General features: G+C 36.8%; 1 protein-coding gene across 3 annotated transcripts in view; it reads right to left on the reverse strand.

Annotated features, from left to right (window-relative positions):
- The window catches only part of LOC106944913 (cAMP-specific 3',5'-cyclic phosphodiesterase 4C), a 126668-nt gene that overhangs the window by 92297 nt on the left and 13608 nt on the right, over positions 1-20763 (reverse strand). The window contains exons 2-3 of one of the 3 annotated variants that reach the window (XM_015028241.1): positions 18978-19027; positions 10722-10927 (exon numbers count right to left, since the gene is read on the reverse strand). In XM_015028241.1, the coding sequence (XP_014883727.1) occupies positions 10722-10927; positions 18978-18992 (221 nt within the window). In that variant the 5' untranslated portion in view covers positions 18993-19027. Of the gene's footprint in view, positions 1-7700; positions 8167-10721; positions 10928-18977; positions 19028-20763 lie in introns of those variants that run through there. The other 2 variants (XM_015028244.1, XM_015028245.1) reach the window with 2 other exon arrangements.

Genomic DNA, 20763 nt, shown 5'->3' on the forward strand with positions numbered 1-20763 from the left:
ATCTTAATAACACCAGATCCCATCCTGAACCATTTCTGCTCCTCTCTCAGTTGCTGGTGATGTCAAAGTTTTGTAACTCTCCACAGATTGTGCCAAACTGACTCAAACCGGATGATTTCGAAGATGTTTGTATTAACAGCCATTACACTGATTAATTACTGCTGTTATTAAAAGAAAGGAGCGGTGAACCGATCGCTTTTTTATGGCCCATTGCTGATATTTAAAAAGCTGCACTTGCTGATAGATTTTTTTTTTCTTCTTTTATTGTGTGGTAAATATTTTTAAAAAGTTGCTAAGTTGGTAACAGTGTCATCTGTCATCTATTTTCTTTGTGTCTGAGCTGGATTTTATTTTACTTTTTAAGTCAGCATATAATAACCAATTATCCATGATGTCTTTAAAGTTTAGCCAAATAAACTGGAAGTGATGCAAGTGGTGCTGATGTTGCTAACAGGAAGACGGGCCTCAGATTAAATTCTGCTTCAGGTCCCATATAACTGCCTTGCAGCATCTTAATGGCCCTTTTCAAAATTTTAATGAGTGTTTACCTGTGGATTCTCCAAAGCTTTTCGTAGGAACCCTGTCAGACTCACCTGCTTTAGAAAGCAGAGGTTTTCTCCAAACAAACAAACATATCTCACACTATGGCTGAATCAGGACTGTCGCAATTTGCGAGATAATTGGGTTTTATAAAGCGTGAGGCAGATTGGATTTTTTTTAACAACAGGTTTTCACATAATGGTGATTCTTCTGGGCCTTACTAACTCCACAAAACCACAAACATCACTTTAACCCGTTGCAAATTGACAGGCAATAACAACTGCTTCTTTCAAGTCACATTCCCACATGTATTGATGAGTCAAAATAAACACATTTCTAAAATAGAGACTCACATAGCTCTGGAAAACATTGAGAGCATTTAAAACGATCAGTCTCTCTGATTTTACTTTTTATAGGTTTATGTTTGAGAAAAATGAACATTGTTCTTTTATTCTATGAACTAATGACAACATGTCTCTGATATTCCAAGCAAAAATATTTTGGATCTATTTGCAGAAAATGAGAAGTGGTGAAAATAACAAAAAGATGCAGTGCTTTGAGACCTCAAATAACGCAAAGAAAACAACAATACTAATGTTTTAACTCAGAAATCAATATTTGGTGGAATAACCAGGAGGCTTTATAGGGGTTCAGTGCAGTGGGCTCTTCATTTAAAAGCTGTACGTTTATGTCCAAAACTAAAGAGAGGAAAAATCTTCTTTCAGGCTTTTTGGACCCTACATAAATTGCCAACCCACACACCTGTGCTGCAAATGATCTATTTCTATAAATGATTTGAGTCATCTGGAACGATACGTAAACAAGGATTGTGAAAAGCAGAAAAAAGGCATTTGGGCGAGGATGAAGCGATGCCAGCGGTGTTGTCGTCGGTGGCTATGAAGCTGGCTGACTCACTGCTCTTACTCCTACCTACTGCACATCTGAGCCCGTTTGCGTTTCCTACCATCATCATTCAGCAGTGAGCGCAGAACATTCGCACTCAGAGAACTCCGGGCAGCGAGAAATGACATGTTGTGCTGGAAGCAGAGAGAGACTGAGGGAAACTTTTAGTGGGCAGCTGAGCAAACATGATGCAGATTTTACGTTTATATTATATTCATTCACACAAACATTATCACATGTATTCATTCCCTATTTCTATTTTGATGTACTTTATGAAAATTAAAGTCCGCAATAAATCATAATGGCCTTTCTGATTATCAACATTTTGAAGATAAGTTGATGGTTTTGATTGTAAATGTTTTACTTGTCGTTTTTAATCATTTAAAATATCTCCCAGTTGTAGAGTTAAGTTTTCTTCACTAATAGGAGAGGAATATTGCATTATTGTGCCATTATCAATACATTACATGAAATATTATCATTTATCGCAATAATTACTGACTATTTATTGTCCAGAAAAGTTTATTGTGACAAAAATTCATACATTTGCGAAGAAGACAAGAATAGAAATCCAAACAAACTATTTGTTTGTTTGGATATTTTTATCTTATTATTTTCTCACTGCCTCTTCCTTCTTTGAACTGAATATTAATTTCCATTTTTTAAAGTTGTAACTGATCTACTTTCCTTTCCTGTTCTGTTTTTTAAGCCAAGAGATGACACATTTCAGACATTTGTGTAAACCCCAAAGCAACCTGAAATCATGAATGCCTAATACACAAGGCCAGAGTAAAACACCAAGTCAGAGCGATGAATGAAACAGCAGTTCCTTCAAAACATAAAGTTTATTGTATTTCACAGGTGAATCATAGTTCTAGATGTTTTACAGTGCCATTACAAAAGTGTACATGCCTACTGAAACTCTTAATTTGAGATATATAAATACTGTCATGATAAACTGTCCCAGAAGTTATTGCGATAAACGATAATATTGTTGTTTTGAGACGTCTACCTGCTTAACAGACGTCAATCAACGGACGCGCTACAGGAAAGCGAGATCTGGTCGACTAATATTGTTTTTATTTAGCTGACTTCAATTTACAAATAGTGCTTTTCCAGTCCTACTGACCATTCAGTATTTTAACTAAACCCACATTCACCTATTCACATTTATCCGCCGATATACACTTAAAGTCTGCAGAAAAACTCCTCTGCAGGTTTGAATAAATAGACTGGAGTCTCATCTGCAACAATGCAACTGCTTCCTCTGTCTGATGTGGAGAAAAAGGAGATTTACTGATCTGTCTACGTTTTGGACCCAACCTATAGTCATGAAATATGGATGATGACTGAGATTAAATGAACTCAGCATTGGAAGCAATTTAATATCGTCCAGAATAGAAGGAAAAACAAGTGACTTTCCCTGCTGCACCTCTTTCACTGAATTCATGAATCACACAAAACACATGTGCATACAAGGTTTAAAGTGAAGCTCTGTGAAATCAGAGAAACAATCATTAACTTGTAGCTCTGGGCAAATGTGAGAAAGTACTGCCTGTTTTAAAGTAAGTGTAAATCACACCAGAAGGATTTAAGTGTTAATCTAAGACATGCTGGTTTGTTAAGTGTTAAATCAATTCAAATTAATCTCCAAGAGTTCAATAAACAAACCAAATACAATCAGCCCACTTTAATGGCTGGTTGTTAGCAGAAAAGTGGGTTTTATTTCAGCTCCTCAGCGTTCCTGTTACATTTTACCAAAGTCCAGGGACGCTTCGTGAGTTGGGACAAGTCACGGCATCGCTTTCTGATAGCGAGTGGCATCAGGGGAGCGGAGCTGAACTGACAGCGACTTTCATTCTGCTGCAACCAGTCACGAACATGTTTTGTTGGCTTCACAGCATTTCCTTTTCTTCCTCTTTGCAAACACTGTTCAAATTTGTCACATAATCCCAGTATTAGAGCTGAGCTGCGTGATTCAACAATTGTGTTAAAGTGAAAATAGAAAAACTGTTTCTACACAGGAAGTAATGGAGTTTTGTGCCACTTCAGAGAAATCTGTTGAGCTCAATCTGTTGTGGGCGTGGCGGTGGCACAGGGGGTAGATGGTGCGTCATGCGTTCGAGTCCCAGCCTGTTGACCTTTGCCTTATGTCTCCTGTGAAATAAAGGTCACTAGAAACCAAAATAAATCCTAAAAAATAAAGTTCAATATGTTCTTTTTTTTTTCCCTTTTACTCATTCTCTTAGCCCTACTTGTACATAAGGTGATATGACCAGAAAAAACTTAAAATATAACTGCTTCATATCAGTCAATATTGCTAAATATTCATTCGTTTTTGTATTTAAATATTTGAAATACTACCAGACTGGTGGCATGACATTTCCTGTTTTATCCAGTTTTCACTCCACACCATTGTTTTTTTGTTTGTTTTTTTAAGTAGTTATGATGCATAAACTGTTGCTGCGACAGTTACTCAAAAGGCTGTTGCTAGGTAACCAGAGAGTGAGTGAGTTGCTAGGTAACCAAAAAGTGAGTTAGTTGATTCCACCAGCCTTGCTTTGCTGGCCTTGAGAGCTTGAGCAGCTAAAGTCTTTCCTCTGCCTACATCTCCCAGAATGCTGGGAGAAAATTCATGCTAAATTCAGCTGGATTATTTGCTTGTAAACACAGCGGATGAGCGCGTAAACTTGACTGCAGAAAGACCCGAGCCGGCCTTTAAACGCTAGCTGGTTACCGTGGTTACAAGCTTTTATCTTGGTGTTTTAAGAGTAGCTAGCATGTTGTCATGTTGTCTACAACTATTTAACACAGAGTGATAAAATAAGTTATGCTAACAAATTGACATCAGTCTTAAACGACGAGAGAAAACGGCACAAACGTCGTACATTACTAATTAGCAACGTTAAAGCAACTTGTTCATGGTAAGATCATCAGCTCTCAATGAGATATGTTAAGTCCCCCTTAATAGGACAAACGTATCCATGGTGAATAATAAGGGCACCTGAATAGAGTTTCCTAACACGTAAATTTTATTTTTAAAATAAGGGAATTCATATTTAAAGTACGAATATGAATAAAATATATTAATTTCTTCCTAGTTTGGTCACAATCAAAGGGAAAATGAAGATGTAGCTGCATCCATCAAGGCAAGTGATAAACTAAGCCTTCAGAAATTAAAAATGCAGCAGATTGAGGGAGACAGTGGAGGCACAGAATCAATGCACTAAAAATAAAACCTCTGTCAACTGCAGGCGCCACAGAGCTTCATGCTGTAAATTATTTTATTAGCCTAATTGTAAATAGTTTAAATAGTTAGAATAATGCATTCATGCCTGCATCTGAAGGCGACATGTGCAGTAGAGTTTCCTGCTGACGTCAACCGATAATCCCTCTGTAGCTCGTTCTCATGTGGCATCACACCTCTGGGAACTTTGTAGCTGACAGCCATCTTGGTAGGTATCCAACTTCTCCCTCTGGAGAAAAGTTCAGCAGCTTTAAATGCTGAACTTGTTTCATCCCTCTTGCCATAAGGACACTAAACTCCCATTAATTTAATCTTTTATTGTATATATTTATACTGATACTTTTATTATTACTTGTTACAATTGAATGACAATAAAATCTGTCTGTCTATCTGTGGCGAACTGTCATGGCAGATGACGGATGAGGGTTACAGAGGAGTTTGCCGTGAGCCAAACAATCCCTCACATCTCCTCCATCATTCGTCAAAGTGTGACAACCTGAACACAAAGTCGAGCCTAGAGAGCAGGAGACTCCCACTCAATCACACGGCTTCGCTTCTTGGCCTTTTTACACCAAAACAAAACAAGTAGCATCATTTGATCCAGTAAGTGCATGTTTTCTAAGCTAAAGAAAACATTAAAGAATGTAGATTAATTAACCCAAACGTTTGCTTTGAAAAAGAAACTGCACAACAGGTCAGCGATAGCATGAAAATTAGAAACGGCACAATCTCTCATAAAGCTCCTCACAACATGCATAGAGGATAAAATATTCTCGAGGATACAAGCTGTTGGGCATAATTTGTGCCAATGTCTCCTCAAGACCAGCTCAGTGTCCACTGGGGATAAAATGGAGTGTGGGGTAATCGACTGTGAGAGCGAAACATGAGAAGTTGTCCCTGTGAAATCGATGGCTTTTAAACACCAGAGACTGTTTCCATCAATGAACAAAACTCACTGCTGATGAGAGTTATGCAAATTTCTATTGATCCACATTTACAGCCGGCGTGCAAACTCTGAGGATGAAAACTAAAACAAATTAAAAGCAAATGACTAATGCATCTAAAAAGAAAAAAGAAAATTAATCATTAGGGAGCAAAACTGAGATTCACTAACGGTTTGCACATTTTAAAAAACAAACTGATTTGTGTTTGCTATTTTAATTGTTTTACTTGTTCAATTTAACTGTTGTTTTAAAGTAGAGTCATAAAGAGAGAAAATACTGCAAACCGACTTCAGCTAATGACACATTAGCATGTTAGCTGTAGAGCTACTACAACATTTACTATTAAACAATCAGCTGTTGGATGTTTCTCATTTTTCCAGTCACATCCTAAAAGTAACATTATTATCAAAATATTAATTTAATTTAAAGAAATCATGACTTACAGATTCTAAGAAGAACAAAATTCAACATCTAAGAAAATTACATGAGACCAGTAAGAATAAATGTTATTAAATCACCATGTTATGGCCGAGAATGATGGGAAACATTTGATAACTGCTCAACAGACAGCTGCTGAGGTCTTCCACATGGAAGATGAGTCACATGAGGAAAGTTCAGTGGAAGAAAAAAACGAGGTAGAAAAAAATAGTCAAAAAGCAACAGAGATAACCACAGCATTGAGAAACTGTTCAGTTTTTATGCTCTGCTAATCTGGAACAAACTTCCAGAAAACTGAAAACCACCCGAAACACTGAGTCCATTTAAATCGAAGCTAAACCCCTTATGTTTAGAGTTGCATTTGATTCACAATAAGTGGAAGATTGATCAATACAATTGATGTATGTTTGTCATTATTCTTGATTATGGGATTTGACAAAGTGTAATATTTATTGCTTGTTTAATAATAGATGACTGCATGATGCTGTTATAGTGCAAAGCTCTTTGATCTGTACCTAAACACACATTATCCAGGACAATATATGGCACTGAATCAGAAACAACATCAGAATCTTTTTACCAACTCAGAAAAAGAACTAGATGCTCAATGGTTCAACGACCTCTATTCAGGTTAAAATATTTAAATTTGATTTAATAATCAAGATAGTAGAGTCTGTAGGAAAGAAAAGAGGTGAATGTCACAAACATCAACTTCCGAACAAGAAGTGGATCGCCTCCAAGTCACGCCACAGTGCCGCAGTAATTCATCCAAAACGGCCTCAAATGACGAGCAAACAAAAGGTACATGAACATACTTTATCAGTAGAGTGGCAATTCTGCATAAAAATACCTTTTTAATTGGTTTTATATAATATTTGATTTCTTATGCAAAGCTGAATTTTGGGTTTCAATGCCTGTAGTTGTCAAAAAACAGAAATAAATCACTCTTTGTGTAATGTATTAAAACTACAGTAATATTAATAATAAGATTTTTATGCAACATTAAAGCTGAGTAATACCTTTGGTTCCACTGTTAGCACAAAAATATCAGCATATAATAATACTTTCTCCAAAACATTTGAACAAAATCTTGTTCAATGAAATTTTACAAAAAATAATTGTGATCTAAACTTTTCATACTGTTACACACCCTGATAGTTACATTATCAGGGCCAATCTAACAGATTCACAACAATAACTAGAAGGAAAATAATAATTGTATATCAATAATAGCAGAGCATGGTGAGCTTGGTTCATATCCTGTACGCTGATAAAGATACTGAGTGCTTGAGGGTTACATAAAATAATTAATTCACTCCTTAATTAAAACAAACATGGCCAGAGTAAGACTGGTGCCATAAACTGCATACTCTGCAGGCGTGCAGAAATAACGTGAGGAAAGAGTGAAATGGTGTCAGATTTGTTTGCAATTTAAAATAAAAATATGGTAAAACAATTTCACTGAACTGCTAAAGATCCCTCTTTATATTAAATACGAAACGTCAGAGGAATAAACTGGGGAACTTATGCTTAGCAGGAAAACAAAACAAAACCGTGTTTTTGATTTGAGGGTGTGAATATTTGGGGAGACCGTTCAGGCACTTCCGAGGGGGGAGAAGAAGTGTTACCGTCTCAGTGAGGATGGCCACGACATGCGGGGCTTCTTTAGTCCGGGTCTCAGCTTCTCCAGGGTCCGGTTGCGGCACAGGTAGCGCTCGGTGTCCGAGTTGAAGCGCTGTTTGATCCGTATGTGCGTCCTGGGCTGCCGCCACAGATGTTTGGGCGGCTTGGCGAGCCCGGCTCCCTCTCTGCTCAGCGTCGCGCACTCCATTTTACCGACAAAACTTCCTCTCGACTTTTCAACAAAACAAAAAACTAGTTAATTACTGCTAATTAGGCCAGGAAATTAGCGCCGGTAACAGACGTGAAAATAAAACACGCGCTTCAAATGTGGCAGAGCTGCGCGCGCGGCATGCTGGTGCGCTGCTGTCCACGAGCCGGAGTGCTGAAAGCAGCGCGAGCCGCTCAGTCAGTCCACTTCCTGCTGCTTCTCTCCTCCCTCTGCGTCTCCTCGCAACGGTCCTTCTCCCCCTTTTATTGCTCCCTGCCTCAACCTCCCGCCATCTCCATCTGCTTCCCCACGACTCGCTATCCTGACTGTCAGCCTGCCAATCATGATATTACACAACAACGTGCTGTCTTTGCTGAATTTATATGAGCAGGTAAACAAACGCTGCCGTCAGCTACCGCTCAATGATCTGGAAGCTCATTTATTTCAGTCATCTCATCCTAAAAGTGGGCATACAGCTCTGGAGCCCATTGAAACCCTCCTGGGTTTTCCACCAAATATTGATGTCTGAACTGTTCCTCAGTTAAAACATTAGTGTTGTTGTTTCTAAATGAATATGAACTTGTTTTCTTTGCATCATTTGAGGTCTGAAAGCACCTTATCTTTTTTGTTATTTTGACCATTTCTCATTTCTCAGCCGTTACCTCAACAAAGTACCACCACCAGCACAAACACAATATACAGTTATAAATATGTACATGTATAATATATATGACCTTTTTTCTTATTTACATTGTACTAAAATATAACAGAACTTCAACTTTTCCACAGAAAGAAGGCAGACAGAGAAAGAGCAACAGGAAGTCAATACTTTTAACAGGACTTGTTGCAGCCTTGTGTCATAAATCTGCAGAAATTCATCATCCTGAGGGAAAACATGAGCTGTGCTAGTCGCTAACAAGCTGTTAATCCAACATGATTTTCAGTGTAAAACAGTGACCATTACTCTGCTGCAGAGAAACTCTCTTCATCATTAATGTCGCAAAAACTGGAGGTACACATGGGTCTCGAAATTGGCAGATTTTATGTCTAGACAGAAAGGACAGAGGTTCACATTGCCTTGCTAAATTTATACACAATAATAACTTTTTCACATTTTTTCGTGCTAAACTTACTAAATGTACAATGGAGTTGGATGTGATTGTATGTGGTGCACCAGCAGAAAGCAGCAGGAAGTGGCTGAGGCATTTCAACATTAGGTGAGGCTAATTAGGCGAGGAAAGTAGCGCCGGTAACAGACGTGAAAATAAAACATGCACTTCAAATGTGGCAGAGCTGCGCGCACGGCATGCTGAAAACCGACAGAGACATAATCCCTGGTTACTCTAGAGGAGCTGCAGCGATACACAGCTCAGGTAGGAGGAAAGCTTTTAGCCCTGCTCTCCACAAATCTGGCTATGAAGTAAGAGTGGAGCTCTTTGAAAAATAATTAGAAAATGTATTTATTTTAGACCAAAATTAAACTTTTTAGGTGTAGACGCAAGCAAACACTGCACCATGAACTACAGCTGGACAAAAATAAATATAAAATCCTATTAAAATGCATGTTAATTCATGGTTGTAACATGATGAGATGTGGAAAAGTTCAAGAAATATAAATGCCTTTGCAACACAGGAAATTTACAAGGACTCACACCTGTGACTTTCCAGTGATTGTTTCCTTCCTGCTGCTGCAGTAGCTTTAATTATCACCTCTAAATATAAAAATCCCCTTTCTATGAGCAAAGCTGCAACATGTACTGTCACTCAAAAAGATAAAGATGTTAAACAACCTGTTAAATCCTCAGTGGCTGCATGTTATGAACCTGCGGACGATGAAATCACACAGAGCTAATGAGCTGCAGACATTTGTCCTGCTGAGTTCAGCAAAAAGAGATCCAGACTCCGTCACTGTGAAACCGAACATCCTGATAAACGTGTCACACATCATTCCTCCAAACCAACATACACGCATCAGTTTCTGCAGGGCAGATAGAAACAAAGGTCATAAATCAGAGATCTCTGAAAGGTCTTCGAAATCAATCTCAGTCCAAGAAAACTGTAAAACACTGATCAGGTCAGACATCGTCGCTCATTTGGACAGAAGCACATGATGGCTAACGATGCCACAGAATAACAAATACTGCTCCTTTCTAGGAAAGCAGCTTCCTTTTAAAAACCTATCAAGCTTTTCAAACGTTTCTATCACTTTTTAATCATTCCACCAGGGGAACAAACAGCAGACACCAAAGGTAGGCTGTTAAAAGAACCTACTTCTTTTAACCACCAGAAGTAGGTTGTTAAAAAATAGATTTTGAGGAATGTTTCCTTTAATGAACTGGTTCATCCAGGATGCTAGAAAGCAAGAGAGATCAAAACTTTCCAGTAAAATACTAAGGGTGCACCGATTGCAGTTTTTCGGCCGATAGCCGATAACCGATCTTTAAAAATCCTGACCTGTCAATTCCAACGTTGCCCTATACCAGTATTTTTTTCTGAAATGGTGCTAAATATAGCAAGAAAGTTGCTGAATTGTTAACTGCAAACGTGCAGAAATGACCTTGTCTCTCTCTGACAGGGGAGCAGAAGAGGACTGTAGCTAATTTTTAGACTTTTGCTGAGGAAAAGATGAAATTGGTGTATCAGCTGATCTCCCAAAATGAAAGAAATCGAGCCAATTTTTCTGCACCCCTATAAAATAATGTGCACCACTGAAAAAGCATGAGAAAGTACAGAAAAAAAGAAAATGAAATAATTCTCAGGCTCAAAACTGGAGAGAAAAAAAGGAGGAAAGAGAGAAAGACTGAAACATCTCACTGACCGGAGCTCATCGCGGCTGGCTAACGCTTGGCTGTAAATCTCCTGCAGTCGGTCCAGTGGGATAACATTAATGGCGGACGGACGCCGCGTCTCTCGTGGATGTTGGTCCTGACACGAATGTCTCCGCCACAGAGGAGGCAGCAACAACGGGCCGGAGAAACGGCGCCGGACCACCTGGTAGGGGGCCGGAAGAGACTCCCGAAGATTCTGCAACACACAGGAGAAAATAAAGTGCGTTAATTTGCAATCTAAGGTTTTATCATGAAAAGGCTAGGATTTTTATATTTAATGGTTTTTACTCTCCATATCTCAGCAACATGTTTTAATGCAGGAGTTGCTTCTAAATGAGGAAAACTCAAATTTAAAATATAAGCACAAAATCATTATCTATGACATGTGAAGATGTGTCTGCAGTTCATCAAGGCTGCAAGGCAGCGAGAGAGAGCAAGACTTTCAGCAGATGGCAGGGAAGCTGAACAGATGTAAATGTCTGCAGCTATTTTAAAAATCTCAGTGAGTCTAAAATGTCTAAGAAAACATAAGTAGACTGTTGTTTTAGTATAAATACTACAAAAAATAAGAGCCCACTGCACTGAACCCCATTAAAACCTCCTGGTTATTCCACCAAATATTGATTTCTGAACTCTTCCTGAGTTAAAACATTAGTTTTATTGCTTCTAAATAAATATTAACTTGTTTTCTTTGCATTATTTGAGTTCTGAAAGCGCTGCATCTTTTCGTTATTACGACCATTTCTCATTTTCTGCAAATAAATACTAAATTTTTGTTTGGAATATCAGACGTGTTGTCTGTAGGTTATAGAATAAAAGAACAATTTTCATTTTACTCAAACATATAAAATCATAGAACTAATCATTTTAAGTGGTCTCTAATTTTTCCAGAGCTGTTCATTTTTTACTTTGTTAAATTTACACAAATTATTTAGGAACTGCAGCAAAATGTAATCAAGTCCAGCTAAAATTACAGAACATATTTCATATTTCTAGTGCAAAATTCTGAGTTATTACTGTTAACAACACTTAAAAACCATCACCTCTAATCTGTGCGTACATTTTATGTAAATTCCTCAGATAAGATCCATGTGTGCATAACAAGATGTAAGCTAAAACAATCACTGTCACAGTTATAAATAGTTTAATAAATAAGTCTCTGAATAAACAATGAATCCACGTGTTGATGAAGGGACATCTGCTCCGTTCGTCCTCAGGGGACGGCAAACACAACACAAACACTTTTCACATCTGACACTAAGTAAGTAGTTTGTTTGTTTTCTTCCCTAAGCATCAAATTAGCCGTGTGTGTGTTGTGTGTTTGCTCTCTCTCTTCTCATCCATTAAATGTCCAGTGATGCGGAGCAAATTGATAAGACGACTGGATGACAGACAGCAACTTTGTCTGGCTCAGAAAGCAACTCTAAATGTGCGACTTGGTGTAAACAATAAAAAAACAAAATCACTTAAACTAATCAGGTCAGATGAGATAAGAGAACAAAGAAAAGATAGGAGCTCAGAGAACTTCTGTTTTTCATGATATTTTGGTGAAATCTGTGTTTCAGAGAAGCGTTGATGGATATTGGTGTCATCTGTTTTTACCTGACTGGTTCTCTCAAGCGTGAAAAACAAAACATGACTGTCAGCTTCTCACTTCACCTGTTACTACACTGAGCATCTTCTCAGATAAAATCTCTCCCCTCGTGACTTTTTTTTACTTTTGTTTCCAAACAGCCCTCCTGCAAACTTTAAATAAAAGCAACATAACAAAATTCATCTTTGTTTCAGAAGAAGTTTGCATTAGACGCTACTCAGCCTTGTTGGAAATGTCGCTTACACCTGATCTGGTAATAATGGAAGTCATTTGTGGCGTTGCACAAGTCACAGTGAAAGAAAAGTGGGGAAAAAAATGATTTTAATCTTCTGCTTATTTCTCACCTTTTCACAGCTGTCCACTCTCGGTGGCAAGAAGGTGAGATTATTGAATGGCCTGTTTCGTAAAGCTACAGAGTGGAACAGTGGGTTTGAAAGCCGACATACGGATGAAACGCACACAGCTGCACATTATTAAAGAGTAAAAACACAGAGCAGAGATTTATTTAGGTGGACGTTTGAATACAAGCTGTAAAATCGAGCGCAGACAGAAACGTGACGTCACGCGCGCAAGATCCCGCTGCCGTTGGTGAAACGTTTGCATGATTTTTTGGGTCTGTTGGTTTTGAATCATGATACATTAGCGGAGCAGTTGTCAGTCAGTTGCCGTGGCAACCGGTTTGCATGTAGCGTAGCCGACACAGAGAGCGAGAAAAAAGAAGAATACAAATAATAACTGGACTGTTCGATCGCGGCAGCAAGTAAAAGAATGATCTTTTTGCCTTGCAGCGTTACATCCATTCGTGAAATTTCCAGACATAAAACCACGCAAAGTGTCTGTAATTACAAAAGTTTTTCATAGATTAAGGGAGTCCAAAGTGTGGTCCAGGGGCCATTTGTGGCCCTCGAAGAAGTTTTGTGTGGCCTCTGGTTGAAGTTTGGGAATTATTTAAATGGGCTTCCAGCAAATTTAAACTTTTTGTGTTTTTCTTTCATTTTTAGCAACAAATCTTAAATAGAAAAGTCTATCTTCAGATGACAGACCTGCTGTCACAATAACAAATTTGGCTGGATTATCAACTGTTGCAGTAATTATTAAGATAAACATTAATATTATTGTTTTGAGACCATTTTTGACTATGAATTATAGCATAATTACGCAAGTTTGCCCTCTCAAAAACCAATAAACTTTAATTCTGTCAAAAAAAAAAAAAAACACTCCACACTGGAACTACATGAAATATCAAAAATAAATAAAACAACCAAAAAAATAAATAAAATGGATTATAATGTTTGTGTAAATTTCTCTTTATGAGTCAAAATGTATCCAGATAACACAGAGGCAGAAGAATCTAAAATAAACAATAATCACCAAAATATACAGATTATAATCTATGAACACACAAAACATGAATGAGTTGCTGACTCCTGATTTTCCTATTAGTATTAGTATTTCTTAAACAAAATTTAGCAGCAGATTGTTTATGTTGTCAGGGATGATAAAACTGATCCATTTATCTAAATACATAAGAAAAACACCAGGTGACTATCACTTTTTCAGGAGACTGCACATCTTCATTGATCTGAAAGAATCTGGTTTGTTTGTGTTTAATGTTTAATGTAGCCGACATTAAGGGTTGCAGACATGATGTCCCTAACCCTTTCCCACCCATCATTTAAACTGGGTTTCCTGTTTACGTTTAATTTGAGCATAACCCGGTTAGTCGAGGTCTCCGCCTCTGGTTTAGAGTCATCGTAGTAAAGTTTGTTTCTACTGAATTACTCTCTATCTCTAATTTAGTTAGTTAGGCAAAAAAATAAATTTTATTTCATTTTTATTGATGCAGAGAAAACAAACACAAAAAAGTGTCTGAAAAATAAAAAACAAAGCTATTGCACTACATATGTAATTTTCCTAGTTTTAAGTGACACTAATCTCGTGTTCTCGCTAAAGTTGGCATTTTTATTTATAGTTTCGTAGTTCATTTACTACAGCACCATCTTTTTGGTTTTGCTTCAACATGTTCCTTTGTCGCTGTGAGGTGTTGAGGCTTTTCTTGCCTCGCTCTCGCCCATCATCAGAGACGAAGCAGCTGGCTGCGTTATCACCTGGCCAGCCTCCCGCCACGACACTGGCAGGAAGTGAGAATGAGATGGAGGCAGCAAAGTGCTTGTGATCAGACGGGAAGGTGGCTTCTCAGCAGGTTCTGCAGGCGCCACGCTTCTCCATTAAGCAAGAGCGCCGCGCCGCATCAATACCTGTGAGTCACCAACTCACTCCAAGTGCTTTGTTACATGTTCGGCTCAGTGTGGCACGACGCAGCCAGGCTTGTCTCACCTCCATTAAGTCACTGAGAAGTGGCATGTCAAGGCTGATCGCTCTGACACAACATCGTCTGGGAGCAAACTCTGACATATTAAAAACGTAAATATCTCCATTTTATTTCTGGTATAATGCAGACTTCAACACGAGACCTTTTCTTTAACATCCACCAATAAAAACAGTGACACAAATGTAGTCTGAGGATAAATAACAGCCACACATCATTTAAGGGTTTTTTAGTATTGACTCGATTTGGTGATTCTACTGCACCTTACTAACTCCACAAATTGATACTTTAACCACAAACATCACTATAACCCGTTGCAAATTGACAACTGGTTCTTTAAAGTCACGCTCCCACATGTATTGATGCACCAAAATAAACATATTTCTAAAATACAGACTCACATCTCTGGAAAACATTAAGAGAGCACTTACAATGATCATTTTCTCTGATTTTACTTTTCACAGGTTTATGTTTGAGAAAAATGAACATTGTTCTTTTATTCTATGAACTACTGACAACATGTCTCTGAAATTACAAGCAAATATTTAATATTTATTTGCAGAAAATGAGAAATGATCAAAATAATGAAAAAGCTGCAGTGCTTTCAGATTTCAAATAATGCAAAAAACAACAACAACAAAAAAAAGTTCATATTCACTCAGAAACAACAACACTTATGTTTTAACTCAGAAATCATTATAACAGGTTTTCTATGGGGTTCAGTGCAGTGGGCTCCTAGTTTTGCCAGAGCTCTAGTTCAAAATCTGAAATGCTTAAACTTGATTCCTCGCTAAATAGTTTGAAATTTTTTTAAACCTGCTTTTTATAACCTGCTTTTTTTGTGGTAAATACCACAAAAAATGGGCTTTCAGTGCTCTTCACACAGAATATTGAAATTCAGGAATAAAAAAATGACATCAGCATTTATCAGGTTGAGAGTTTGGTGAAGACAAGAACATCACTATAATAATTATTACCAATAACTATACAAATCCCTTTATATCACCAAAAACACGAGTCTTGGTGGCTCACTTCCATTAACAGCTAAGCTAATTTTTCATTTAACACTTAAGTGCTTTTGTGAATTATGAATTAATTTTTCCAGTTATAAAGTGCTAATTTAATTGGCTGTTTTGTAAATTTTTAGTTTAATAAAGTTCAACTTCTGTGTCGAAGTTTTGGTTATCGATTTATATTCACGCTCTTATTTTGAAGGAGGTGAAGACTGTCCTATTTCCTCTTCTTGTGTTTTCTCGCTTTTTCCCCCAAATATATTTATTTCAAACAAGAAACATACAGGAATAAAATAAAATGCAGACAATAGAGAACAAGAACAAAAACAAAATATCTAAAAACGCAGAAATTATAATGTCAACATTTAATTGTAGTAACTCAAGAACAGATATAATATGAATTGAAGATTGCTGCACTTTTAAAATTACTCTTGATAATTTATTTTCTATGTACTTATTTGCCTCCACAAGTTTATAATCTTGTATTTTTTTTCCGTTTGATGTCTCTCGAACTGCTTCTGTTTTCTTATTTGCATTTTTGAAAAAATGTGGCAATTACTCTTAGCTGCAGCTAATCAAAGGCTGTTGAGTCACAAAAGAAATCCTCCAGACATCATCCATCAGCCTTGTTTTTCATGACAAACAAACAAACAAGAATCATTCTTAATTCAGTCTATTGTGCTCAGAGTAAAGGAGGATGCTTCACCTCATTAACGAGGCTGGATGGCTTAATAAACCAAATCTGCATATTGTCAATACATGCTCAAATAAAGCAAAAGACAAAGTGTAAATAAATTGGAGTGATGTTCTGCTATTTAATCAGGAAGCAGCTGATGGTGTTGAAAGTCCCAAAACCACAAATTAACCAACACATTTCATAAAATAGTCATAAAATTTGAAATAAAAAAGACTGAATGTAGGATATCTCAACCTTTATCATTATTACTCATGTTTTAAAGTCATTTAAGCTTAAAATAAACATTACTGCTTGCACATTTATTAAATTTCTCAGGAAGAGTGTTAATGTCAGGAGGTTTGATATAATAATGACATAAAATATGCTAAATGCAGCCGTGCAGGCAGGTTGCTTCCGAGTCGATTGGGCCATGCATTATAATCTTATTTCGAGGAAATTTCCTCTCAGCCGCCATCTGCTCTGCAGGACATTTACACTCCTCTATGGTCTCACACACCAGACATACGCTCACACGTCGAAGAAACTCGGCACACAAACAGCAAAAGAGCTCAGCGTGTGAAAAGTGTGAGACGGCAGAGAACATTAACCCTTCGTAAACTCATCTCAGCAAGAGACACAGAGAAGAAGTGGAAGAAAACGCACACCGATCCGTTATGATGCTGAGAGAGCAGAGCGGTTTGCGCCTCCCTGCTGGGTCTACATGTGTGTCGCAGCGGATCGCCAGAGGAAATCTGCTCTTCACAGACAAATAAAAAAACATTTAACTGTTTGAAGTTGACCAGAAGTGCAGAATGTAATTAACCTTAAACCGCCTCTGTGCGGGTTTCTCATGAGTCACTCTATTAACTCTGCAAGCTGAAAAAGAGCTGTTTTTTCTAAAAATAAAGTGCTTATTTTCAGTTCATCCAGGGGAATACTAAAAGACACAATGACTGAATGTCTCTTTAACACTGGGACAAACACTGGCAGCAAACAACAAAGAAAATGAAGAAGTTAAAAAGAAAAACATATTTTCAAGAAAAGCCTCACAAGAGTTTCACTGCTGCTTTTCTATGTTCCTGCAGCAGGAAGCTGTGCTGAAATTCAATTTGGGGGCAGATGAAAATAATTAATCACATTTGATGAAAGAATTGAGGCTAAAAAATGAGAATAATTGGAGGTCGGCAACATTTTCTTGACACAAAGTTCCTTTAATGTCAAACTTCCATATTTTTTAGGGTTTTCACAGGTTTCTCAGCCAAAAAGTCTAAATAGAGAAACCTTCACCTTGAATTTATAGCAGATAATTTGACAGTGGTCAGGCTCCAAAAAAACAGAGAATGGGTGTCATATTTAGACAAAATTATGTTTAACAAAATCTAGAACCAGAATATATTCTCAACACCCTCCTGTTTTTAGGCTTCACATTGGAAACATTAAAACCAGAGACTACAGCACAGGAACCCTAAATGTTTCAGGTTGTCATCATTAGAGGTGGGAGGAAAAACTCGTCCGTTTCTCACTGGAGGACGACGGGAACTGATTGAGCTCACAGACTCTTAGCTTATGCATATTCAGCTTTTTAATGGCAGTCTGAAACACCCAATTCAAGTTTTATCATCCAAAAAAAGAATCTAATTTCATGTGTGGTACTAAATCAAATGAATATCCGATTATTTTCAAAGCGTCTGCAGTTGTGTAGCATTTTATCCAACATGTGTCATCATTCTGCACCAGAAGAAGCGAGATGCCACAAATCTGGATGTAAATAATGGCAGAAGCAAAGAGCACCAACACATGACTTCAATTTTTCTTCCTTCCTCTTGTTAGTTCCCGTTGCTAAATTGATCCATAAATGGCTCCATCCATTATTACTCCAGTAAACATTGCGCTGTTGCGTGACGTCTACGTTCTTCCTCTTCTGTGCATCCGGGTCGCTTTGGGGTCAGAACCCATCCACAGACATCTGACTAGAGTCTGGTGTAAATAACAGGACGAACAACCACGCAAGAAACTGTGGAGATTTTTCATGTTGTGGCTGCAGCCTAACAAAGCTTTAAGTTTCTACAGAAATAAGAGGCAGTGAACTTCTAAGAAGCTAATTTTAGCACAGCCGCTCTTCTGTAATACACGTTTGCATAAGGGATTAAAAATAAAAACAAAGAAGGGTTGTAACAAAAAAAAGAAGAGGAAATGGTTTAAAACAGGGGCTATAATATAAACTACCATATCTGCACTACAAATAACCATGACTGTGGTTCTTTTTTTGGTTAAAGATGAAATTTAGTTTGCTTCACATTAAAAAATAACTCATTAAAAAGGTTCTAAAGTTGAGCTAATACATTTTCAAAATGAAGGTTTTCTTCCCCCTAACAAATTCACAATCACATATTCTCTCTGAATACATTAACACACTAAGCTAGATAGAGGTAGTAATAACATTCATCATAAAAGGCTTTTCACTCAGTGGAGCAAAGCTTACTTGATTAGCGCCTCTGTGAGCCTGTTTTGTTTGAACTGAAGTAAAAAGAAAACCTCTTATAACCTTGAAACAATTCAAGTTAACATCATCAGAGTTAGGAGAGCATGGAAGAGAAAGAAGAAGAGAAAGAAGAAGACATGAATCTTACTCACCTGAAATCTAGACATTGATGCTGGTTAGATGTCCAACAGTGAGACAGGAGCTGAAACGAAAACAGAACAACGTGTTAAAGGTTTAAGTCTTCTGATTCCTAAGAAAGAGAAAATAAAATAAAACAGAAACGCTCTGCTTTAAATCACAATAAACAATAAATCAATTAATTTCATGATAAATTAATAGAAACTCAATCGTTTCCATTTGCTTGATTTATCGTTTTTCTCTCTTTTCTCTCTTCAGTTTGGTGTTTTGGTCCCAAGTATCCCTTTTATTGAAAGATGATTTCGTTTACAGAGACTTTATAATTTATTTTATTTGTTGTTTCTGTTGTTTTCTTTATTTTGGATATTTAATAAATCTCTCAGACTGTTTAAACGTTCATTAGAATTTAAAGTTTATTGACCTTTGAGAATGTGTTCTTGTATTTTTATGCCATTAGTATTATATAGTGTTAAAATGTTCTCAAAACAACAATATTATAAGTTCTGGGACGATTTGCCATCTAGAAAAATGTGTTATTGTGTCAGGCATTAAAGACAAATGCATCATTAGAGATTTAAGTCGTTCATATTAAGCGTTCAACCCTTTACTACTTTGATATAATATTTCACTCTTATGAATTTTAATACATGAAATATATAATAAATAAATAAACAAATGGAGAACGAAGCGGGTCATTTATAAACTCTTCATCTGACTCATGACTGACATTTCCAGCCAACGAATGAACCAGAAAGAGTCGACACAGGAGCGAAAAGCCTTTTTCTCTCCAATCAGAAAGTGAAATAAATATATTTAAACACTTTTTATACTCATACATTTAACAATAAATTCGGATCCATTGATTCGTGAAAACAGTAAAATAAAATCAGAAGAAGAAACAAAAGATTCACATTTAAATTACCTCACAAGGCTTTTCAGAGATGATTGGTAACAAAAGGTAAACAAAGCGCAGATCAACCTGTCCTTCATTAACACCTAATCAGAGCTGCAATTAAGGTCTCCAGCAGAGATTTGACCTTTAACGCTATTATTTGACATTTAATTTACAGGGTTTGTCTGCATCTCTCTGATATTGTCACTGAGTGTACTCCATCCACAGTAAAAATTTAAATAAACTCACCCGCCATCTATTATTTAGAGGAGGAAAATTTAACTTTAAAAACTTTAAAACACCTTTAAAAAATAATTGCTTCTTTGAAAAATTACAATATATCAATAACCATGAAATTAATGTAAGTCAGTCTATTTTATTGTAACAGACGCATTTCTAGTCTTTAACAACTTAAAATCTGTAAGATTTTACATAAAACATTATGTTTTTCCAAACATGTTATTCAAATTATTTATTTGCACTTCATCATATTTTAATCTTATTTCCTGATTAGACTAATAAACAAGGAAATCAACTTTATATTTAACACAAAAAATGAAATAAAGTCATTTTTTGAAACAAATATTTTGACATTCTATCCATAAATTCATCCTCTCACCAGGAAACTACAAACGGCTCTTTGGACTTTCTTCAATGCTTCTTATTAACTTTGGCTAAAAATGATAATGAACTCACTAATGTTTTTAAAAATATATATTGTAGCAATGCAGGTTTTAGCTGTTTTTCAATCTAATGAGACAACTGGATTAAATTTCCACAAGAGAATGACACTAAAGATATTTTCTACATCTTTTTTTTATTTTATTTTCATAATGTTCCATGAATATCAGCATCCCACAGAAAAGCAATCTGCTTTTCGCAAAAAAAAAAATATATATATATATATA

Source organism: Poecilia latipinna, unplaced genomic scaffold (assembly GCF_001443285.1).
Source record: "Poecilia latipinna isolate Pla-1442-1.1 unplaced genomic scaffold, P_latipinna-1.0 Scaffold118, whole genome shotgun sequence".
In the NCBI taxonomy this organism is placed as follows: Eukaryota; Metazoa; Chordata; class Actinopteri; order Cyprinodontiformes; family Poeciliidae; genus Poecilia; species Poecilia latipinna.